Source organism: Pungitius pungitius, chromosome 10 (assembly GCF_949316345.1).
Source record: "Pungitius pungitius chromosome 10, fPunPun2.1, whole genome shotgun sequence".
NCBI classification, from domain to species: Eukaryota; Metazoa; Chordata; class Actinopteri; order Perciformes; family Gasterosteidae; genus Pungitius; species Pungitius pungitius.
This window is the reverse complement of record NC_084909.1, coordinates 1,630,182-1,639,772: the sequence shown is the minus strand read 5'-3', so window position 1 is coordinate 1,639,772 and position 9,591 is coordinate 1,630,182. Positions and strand designations below refer to the sequence as shown.

At 51.6% G+C, this 9,591-nt stretch overlaps 1 protein-coding gene across 1 annotated transcript; it reads left to right on the top strand.

Annotated features, from left to right (window-relative positions):
• Positions 1–215: 215 nt before the first annotated feature.
• On the top strand, positions 216–1,951 carry LOC119229286 (ADP-ribosylation factor-like protein 4C). Its single transcript, XM_037489531.2, has one exon. It carries the CDS (start codon positions 1,134–1,136, stop codon positions 1,710–1,712), a length of 579 nt encoding a protein of 192 aa, XP_037345428.1. The 5' UTR covers positions 216–1,133; the 3' UTR covers positions 1,713–1,951.
• Positions 1,952–9,591: the final 7,640 nt, after the last annotated feature.

The window sequence follows — 9,591 nt, the reverse complement described above, 5'->3', positions numbered from 1 at the left end:
TTGTTTTGAAAGAGGTTCTTCAAAAACAAACTTCGCCTCAACTAAACCTGTGCATCCTTCGTCCTTCCATGTAACTGCATCTTTTTACCAGAAGAGGGCGATGCTGCTCTGGATTCATCCTTTACGATCACAGGGAACACATTTTAAAACAATTTACTATATTCAGGACGTAGAAATGAAGGCGTAACTATTTAGTATTTTATTGGATTAATAAGTTGTTCTCTTCATTTAATTTTGTACGCAAATTAAAACCAGACACAGACGAGATTTAGAAAACGATCCGCCGGAATCAGCTTAAACCTCAAACTATTCATGACGCAGTTTGCGTTGATTGCATCGAGGACGAATGCATCGCAACAGTGCGCACTCGGGAACCCGAAGGCTGCAGGTGGAGCGCGTGTCCGCAGGATCCGGATCTCCAGCGCGCCGCCTCATTGGCACGTGGCCCGGGCGGGGTGGAGCGTAGCGGGGCCGCCTCTTGCTTTGCGGTCTTGTTTTTGTCAGCCTCCCAACGCTCAGAGCAGCTGCAGCAGGTCCTCGGGAGAGCGGCGCCCCGACACGAACCGGCAAAACCACTCGGCTTGGACCTTATTCCTCCCTCCAACCCCCCCCCCCCCACTCCCTCCCCGCGTTATTCGACCTCCAGGAGCCGGGCGCAGCCGACGAGCCCGAAGAGGTGGATCCATCCGCGGAGGGTGTGTGTGTGTGTTTTTGGTCCTGCGGAGGACTGAATCAGAGGAGACAACAGGAGGACTCCGGGGCGGCAGGGGGGGGGGGGGGAAGGGGGCTCGTGATCGTCGTCGGTGTCCTTTCCCAAGCGGTGACACCGCCCCTCGCTGTCCCGCAGCGTCTCCGCGGCACCGAATTGGATGCGAGTGCGCGAGGAGAATACTAATGAGCGGCGAGGCGCACCGCGTCCCCCGCTGCTGCTGAGGGCCACAGCGGAGCCGACCAGTCATCCGGAGCGCACCGGGCCCCGCGCGCCACCGTGGTTAGCCCCCCTCGCCTCCCCACCTCTTCCTCCTGCCATCCCACGGGAATTAATGACCGGAACCGTCTTGTCTCCTGGATGAGTAAATAAAAGCAACAACAACAACAGAAACCTCCTGCAGCTGCACAAAGAAAAAGAGAAAATGGGCAACAGCTTCTCCAACATCTCTGCCTTCCAGTCCCTCCACATCGTCATGCTGGGCTTGGACTCGGCGGGGAAGACCACGGTCCTCTACAGGCTCAAATTCAACGAGTTCGTCAACACGGTTCCCACCATCGGGTTCAACACGGAGAAGATCAAGCTGAGCAACGGCACCGCGAAGGGCATCAGCTGCCATTTCTGGGACGTCGGGGGCCAAGAGAAGCTGAGGCCCCTGTGGAAGTCCTACAGCCGGTGCACCGACGGGATCATCTACGTGGTGGACTCCGTGGACGTCGACCGGCTGGAGGAGGCCAAGACGGAGCTGCACAAAGTCACCAAGTTCGCGGAGAACCAGGGCACGCCGCTGCTGGTCATCGCCAACAAGCAGGACCTGCCCAAGTCGCTCCCGGTGGCGGACATCGAGAAGCAGCTGGCTCTGCACGAGCTCGGCCCCTCCACCGCCTACCACATCCAGCCGGCGTGCGCCATCATCGGCGAGGGGCTTCACGAGGGGATGGACAAGCTGTATGAAATGATCCTGAAGAGGAGGAAGTCCCTGAAACAGAAGAAGAAGCGGTAACAGCTGCTGTCTCTGCGAGGAGGAAGAGGAGGAGGAGGAGGAGGTGTTTGAGTCCAATAGAACTGTGTGGGGTCCCGGCTCTGCCAGCGATTACTTTGCAGTGTTTTCCTATTGTTTTTTTTGTTTTGTTTTTCCGTTTCCTCAGTGTGGATTAAAGCTGTGAAGCCCTGCTGAGTGCATCATTCAGCACACGGGAGGACGTTCGGCAGGACACGGACTGCACCATAACCAAAAAGAAACCATGGACAACACACCGAGGAGACACCTGAAGTGACTGTGTTCAGGTGGACAGACGCGGGGGGCAGAGACGCGGGCTGGCCCGTTTGTCTGCTGCCTCGGCGTGGACTTTGGACACGGACCGACCCGGACGATGGGGGAACCGTCGTCTTCATCTCCACCCGCAGGAGGTCCTCTGATTTTGCACGTGGGGTCATTTGTGCCCCCTGCTCTTCTTTCATTTGGATACCAGGACTTGTAGTTTCAGGCTGGATGTCAGCATGACATCCTGACTGTTTTTTTTTTGTTTTTTTGGGAACATTGAAGTAGCCTCCCCCCCCCCCCCCCCCACCCATCCCCCCGCCCTGCGTGGTGGACTGAGGACACAGTGCCCACTACTTTGCACTTTTCATTTCCTAACAAACAGTAGCGAACTACACTGTATTATTAGAGGAGCCGACCCGGGTGGTTTATGTACTAAGAAGCCAAAATTGAAGTATTTTTTGAATATTAAAACATTTAAAATCCATCATTTGGGGTGATTATTTTTCATTCATACGCCAGTTAAAGTGAGATAATGCAGGCAGCTTGGCTTGTAAATAAAAAAGTGTTGACCTGGTTAACATCTCCAGCCAGGTGCCCTTCAAAAAAAAGGTGGGGGGTCAAAGGTCACAGGGCTCAAGCTTCACGGGGTTGAGGGAGAGCCTTCTGATGCTCGGGATGAGAGTGAAAGGCGGGTTTCGGTTTCCATCCACAGCACACGGGGCGAAACATTTAGAGCTCAGCCGGAGCTCGTTTGGGAAATTTATGGATCTGCAATGCGGTGCCGAGTTCTCTGCTTCACAACAGTGTTTACAGCAGCAACCGGTGCTCCGGGGGGACCAGAACTCAGCGGGTTCCATCCTTCGTGGACAAGATGCCGGGTTCTGTGTGAAATGCTGCTTCATCACAAATTCTCCTTGAAGCCCAAACTGATACTGAAGACTCAAAAGCCCGGTTTAGTTGCAAAGATCCCAAAGCCAAAATATCAAAGAAGTTTTAAACTTAAATGACAGCTTAAGTGAATCCAGTGTATATACGGTAATAACCAGTAATCAGTACTGTATTAAATCAGATTAAGGTGTGGTTTTCATGCTTTTTGCCGATGCCTCTGGTTTTGGGTCGGTTACACCAGTAAAGACGCATTTATGCTCCGAGCTGAGACGATCTAATATTTCACCAAATAGCAGCAGTAAAAGAAAAGTCCCACATCGTTATAAAGCGCCATTCTTTCCTCTCCCATGGATCCTAGATAACCAAATCATCTCGCTGCTGATTCATTTGTGACAGCAGGCACAGAGGAACCCAGAGGTTTCCCTGCAAAAACAAAAACAAACAGGAACACAGAGAGCCCTGTCATCTCGGGACTACCCGTTGCTATGGCAACAGCATAGCAGAACCAACCCAGTGATTCAGGCAGCAGGTTTCCCTTCTCGTGTTAATAGCTGTGTTTGCCCCTCTGCCTTTAGACCTCTTGTGTGTGTGTGTGTGTGTGTGTGGTTCCCCTTCTGGATCATCTCGATGCAGCTCCACTTTGAAGCTACACATGTCATAAACCATTAGAGCCCTTTTCTGCATTATTTGTGCCAAAATACAGCCTCGTGGGACATATTTTGGAGCTATAGTGCTTTCTTTGGGATTGAATAATGCGAGTGGTCTTGTGTGGGGGTGTTCATTAAAATGTAGCCATGTATTTCTTTGTTTCCAGCTGTGGTTGATCATCATTCTGTCATTATTAATATCCCGTCGCGGCCTGTGTTTAGACAGCCGGGTTTAACTGAAGTTCAATTGCTGGAAGTCTGTTTGAAGCAAAGGCCACCACATGACGGATCGTGTGATTCATTTGAACAAATCTCTCTGTGCAAACAAAAAGGACGTTTTTTTTTTTATTTTTTTTACTGCAAAGTCAACAGTTATTGTTTCCACAGCGCTATTCAGTAAGCCGGACCTCATCAGAAGGCATGAGGGGTCCTTTCATTTGATTCCAACTGAAGTAGCAGCAAAGCGTCTCTGCATTTGACCCATTTGGCTGTTTGAAACATGCTGGACAGATCTAGGGGGGGCCACATGTCAGCGCGGCCCAGTTAGCTGCGCGAGCGGCCCATAAAAAAAAAACCCACCGGGCCTCCAAATATACACACGGCCTCCAGAGAAGCGGGTCCCCTGTTTATGTGGAAGAAAGCTGTCACACCTTCTCAGATCGTCACGTTGCCAGATCGCTGAAGCAGAGTTCATCTGAAGTGACTTGAAGAACAGACCCAAAGCCCTCACACATCCACAGATTACCGGTACCAGCAGAGCACCTCACTCCATACCCATGGTGTGAATGGACGCTGTGTGTGTGTGTGTGTGTGTGTGTGTGTGTGTGTGTGTGTCCCTCTGGCACATTGCTGTGTAGGAGCGTCATCGGATCCTTTCTGTCTGGAATTCGGGGCAAAAATTCCGATTGCTGGAGAAAACAAAAGGATGGACGACGAGTATCGTCACCTGGAGGCCCGTCGCTACGACTCTGCACCGCCAGCCGCCCCCCCCCTCCGACGCGACCTGTCCGCTTGTCCACCTTTGGCAACAAACGGACTGAGAGGCGACAGTTTGAGAATTTGGAGCTCGGAGGTCGGAGGTCGGAAACCAGTTTTTTACTCTCTGAGCTGCAGGAGAAACCAGGTTCCATTACATGTCGATCATGTTGTTAAATCTGTTAAATCTTCACTTGGTGCCTCTACTCCCCACAAAGAGACTTCCTTTCCGGTCTGAATCTCAAGAACACTCACTTTGACCAAGTGGCTCATGACTCGTGTACTTTGTTACATTAGTTGCTTTGGGGTGAAGAAAAAAAAAGTCAAAAGACACAAAACCAAACCAAGTGGGTTCTTGCAGAGCTGCATTTTCTGAGATCTGCTGCCTTTGTCGCCGTCTCCCTCGGCTCCCCAATTATCCACTTAAAGGCGGAGCGCCGCGCGTGTCTCCGCGCTGCTGCAGGAACGCCGAGGACAATAAGACGACCCGAACCGGCCCACGGCGCCGCTACAGCGCCGCTTCGGCGAATTCGAAAGGAGACATTTTAGAGATTTTCAGTCTTTGCAGTTTTAATACAGGCCGTCGAGGTTGTAAATAGCAAGAACCCCCCCCCCCCCCCCCTCCCCCACCCCAAGAAAGCTATAAAACTTAATTAGTTCGATGCAGTTTTGTTATATGGGGACGTCATGTTTATGGAGACAGTGCTGGTTAAATTAAACTTTTTACTACCTCGGTTCCCTCATCACAAAACTGTCTTGACTGCTTCGTGGCCAATCAATCTGACCCCAGGTCAGAGAGAACAATTTGTCGTTAAATAAATAAAAGTAAAGTTTAATTCTGCTTTGGGTTGAGGGGGGGGGGGGGGGGGGGGGGCTTTCGGGCTTTTAGACTGAACATGAGAACCTCTTCTGAAACGCGCTTTCTTGCTTCTGCAGCTGTTATTTTGTGTTGATAAGCCGTGCATTGTTCCGGTGTCCCTGGCGTATATAGGTCACGCTGTGTGTGTGTGTGTGTGTGTGTGTGTGTGGGCATGCGTCTATGCCAGTGTACAACAGCAGCATTGCCAGATCTCCTTCATCCCCGACAGAGAGCAGGACAGTGTGGACAAAAGCTACTCCACAGAGACACAGCTCGGAAAAACGAGCAGGACTTTAGTTATTCAGCTTTCAGAAGAAGAATTCAGCCCAAACAAACGGACCACTCACGTAGGGGGGGTGGGAGGGGGGGGGGTGTGTAGCTGAGAGGAGAGTGTTGCTTGCTATCACTGGAGGAAATCATTAGCCAGGTAGTCTGCTAATCTGCATTGCCGTCAGCGCGACCTGCCCCCCCCGCATCTCTCATGGAGAATGGGGGCGGAGGTCCGTTTGCTGGCCTGGTTGTAAAAAGGCTGCCTGCGGTACTTTGTCAAGTCGCACACTGCACAAACAACGAGCACCTCGCCAACCAGGAGGTTGTTGAGGCGTGACACTTAATGTGAGTTAAGGGCTCTCTTTCACACACGCCCCCCACCCCCCCCCTCTCCGAGTTGGTTTATTCCCTCTCGAGCTGCAGGCCCGAAGAACGTGTCGCCCTGCCGCTTGCAGTTTAGTCTGAGAGGACAAACATGCCTCTATATGGAGGCGAGGTTCCACCAGCCGGCGACGCTAGAACGACCCGACGCTTCATCTTGTCTTCCCCCCCAGTACCCGAAAACACACACACACACACACACACACAGGAAAACGACAATCCTCTCTTCTAACGTCCTGCTTAGTAAAATGTGTCTGAATTATGCATCCTACGGGATGACAAAAGAGGCCCCCGTCAGGCTCTGCACAATCAAACAGCAGCTCGGTGAACATCCATCACCTGCACGCTCGCCTCCGATGACCACGCGCCGCTTTTTCAACAGAAGAATTTAAAAACAAAACGTTCACCTCATTTGTTTCCACTGTTTTCAAGTGGCGTAACATTGGGAAAAAAAAAAGAAAAAAACCCCAAACCTTTCCACCTCCAATCTGCAGGCAACGCATCGACACCCGGACAGGAACGTGCCGCAGGTGAGAGTCAGACGCACCTGGGGGGGGGGAGTGACAGGGTGCAGCGGGGCAGCCGGGTGGAGACAATCAGCCGGTCAACTGAAGCGGAAGCACATCGCTCCAAACTCCACTTTTCAATCTGCACCCCGGTGCCTTTTGTGTGCGCTCTCCTCGGGCTCCTCGGGCCTCCACCTCAACGTCACCTCCTGGTCTAATCTGCACAAACCGTACCCAAGCATTCTGAATGTTGACCCACTGTGAAACCCATTCACAGCATTCATCCCGGTTTCAGATGAGCGGGTGGCTTGTGGTTTCGTGGAACCTCTCACTCTCGTCTCATGGACAGGAAGCAGGTTTTTATCTGCAGGCTGAACACCCAGGAAACGTCTCAGAGCTCCTCAAACGGTTCCTCGCCACCGAGCAGGAGACTGAAGGAGAGGAGGAGGAGGAGGAGGAAGGAGGGGCGGATGCCGCTTTGGATTAAGACGACAAACATTTCCCAGCGGAGACCTCCTGTCGGTCCGCATCACGGCGCCGGGGGGACGATGGACAACGTGAGACGAGCCGGTCAGTCGGGTTTGGTTTGGATTTTGGGTCAAATCTTCTCCCGTGGATTCATTCCAGTGAATTCCACCAAAACAAGTGAGCGTGAACAGATGTTTGTTAACGCGAGATCTCTGGCTCAGACATTATTCATCATCTGCTCTCCTCCTCCAGAGACCGAAGAGGATGAAGGGAGGGGGGGGGGGTTTATGAATAAGTAACCAGGGCTTGGAGGTGGGGAGGAGAGCCGGGGGGGGTCGTCCGCAGGTCACGGCGGAGCAGATGAAGGTGGAGAGGGACCCAAAAGGCTTCCTCCTTCTCGGGGAGATGTCTTTCAGATGGAAATGCAGCTGACGTCTCGTTGCCCCAGTTTTTTGTCCCCCCCCCCCCCCCCCCCCGCCTGAGGCTCCTCCCACTCTCTCCGTCCCCGTGCGTCTCTCTTCTCGCTCCTGTCCTCCTACGGCGACGCTATCTTTTGTCACCCGGCTGTTTGTTCTGTGGGGTTTTTTTTTTTCTTTCTTTCTTGCAGCCTGGAACTCACTGACTAGTCATTTACAAGAAGAAGCCCAACCAGTCACACCACAGGCCGAACAATGGACAACCACTGTGGCAAGAGTGCAAAAAAAATAAAGTACGCCGTCTATTTAAAGCTCCAAATAACGGGTCTTGTGAAAGAAAAACAACAATTCAGGTTTTTTTCCTGCACAAGTAGCGGCTGCAAAATGTGCTTATTGCTAAAATATAGTAATTCACAGTGCAGGAAAACGCCTCCTGGCATTTTAGTACATATGAACTACTTCACACAGGTGCAGCCTAAAGGTATCCGGACACGTAAAAAATGTGAAGAAAGCAAACCGCTGTAACATCTGATCATCTCAGCCACGTTGCTGCGTCCCTCCTCGCGGATGAGTAACTAAACAATAAGACAAAACTCGCAAAATAAGGCCCTCGTCTTAAAAAGCAGAGACAGGTATAACTCAGCCGCTGCGTTTGTGGATTTGCATTCGGGGGGGGGGGGAGGGACTCTAGTTAATCATATTGGGTTTTATGGCATCGGCTGCTGAGCAATCCTCGGCTCTGACTTCCATTATACTGGAAACAAAACACTGAGCTCCGATCTCCTCTGAGGCTTCGTAATCCTCTAAATCTGCTTTAATAATAGAAAAGGACATTTTTAATCTGCATCTGTTTTAAGTCGACGATTCAGACTTCCGGGCGTTGACTTTTCTGAGCTTTGGGCCGGGATTAATCAGACAAATGTCAGACTCGCAGGAAAACACCTATTGGAAGAAATGCAAATAGAGCTGCTGACCCAAACGGGTCATCACACACACACACACACGCACACACACACACGCACACACACACACACACACACACACACACACACACACACACACACACACACACACACACACACACACACACACACACACACACACACACACACCCTGTTTACAGGCCTCTGTCAGTCTAATGGCTTTACTGCTGTGTGTGTTTTGGCACACCTGGTTGTGCCCCCCCCCCCCCACTTATTAAAGCCCTTTGATCTATTACCTTTGCAGGTGGGGGCTTTAAAACAGGAGGTAATGCCTTGCTGCTGCTGCCCCCCCCCCCCCCCCCCCACCCTCTTGACGGAGCCTGACAATGCTTTTTTCCTCTGGAATCTCAAACCGACGTCCTTCTCGACAGTGAAATGTGACTTTTAGAGCTCCGTCAAACCATAAAAGAAGCTTTTCTGCTTTCTTGTTCGGAACCTTTCAGGCTCTCCTGAAACCTCTGGTCTGCTTGAACTCTCTTAACCTCTCACAACAACAAGCTCCACAGTGGGAGTAAACTGTGTAATTTCACATCAGCGTGTGGCTGTGATCTTTCTCACGAGGATCTTCTTCCTTTTTTTTCTCCCTCCCCACTCTTCATCCGTGACTCAAAACGAACTCTGCAAAGGGCATCGTTCCTGTTTCAGAGCCCTTTGGGTGACGTGATGTCAGTGGATCACGTTGTGTGAGTGACTGCATGTGGAAAATCGGCCAGGAGGAGGTTATTGCTTCTCTTCGGATGCCTCTTTTTCATCCACAGTGATTCTTTGGACCACTGGACTGAATTGAAATGTATGAGATGATGAATGAGAATAAAAAGCTCTACAAATATTTGTTTCCAACCCTCCGAGGCGCGCTGCTAAGTGAGCGCTGTCCTCAAAGGTCAACATGCAGCCGACCTTGACTTTTGGCTGAAGATCATTTGTTTCAAACTATCGTTGCTCGCCTTCAAACGCAAAACCATCCACCTGCGACCTCCTCCCCTTTTAGCCCCCGGAGGTGGCGTTGCGCCGCAGTCCCACCTCTCGCCCCGCCACACAGGTCAGGAAGACGTGACCCCCAGAAGCTCCGTGAGCGTCAATTAATTACCTTCTGAAATGAGGAGATAAATATATTCACCTTTTCATAGTCATGCACTCGCTGCCTGAAAGCTCCCCGCCCCGAGTGGATCTGCCCCCCCCCCCCCCCCCCCCTTAATCTCATCCGAGTCTTTGTCTCCGCTCTGAC

Coding starts and splice junctions, on each gene's coding strand:
- LOC119229286 (XM_037489531.2), top strand. CDS start 1,134: ATGGGCAACAGCTTCTCCAACATCTCTGCCTTCCAGTCCCTCCACATC.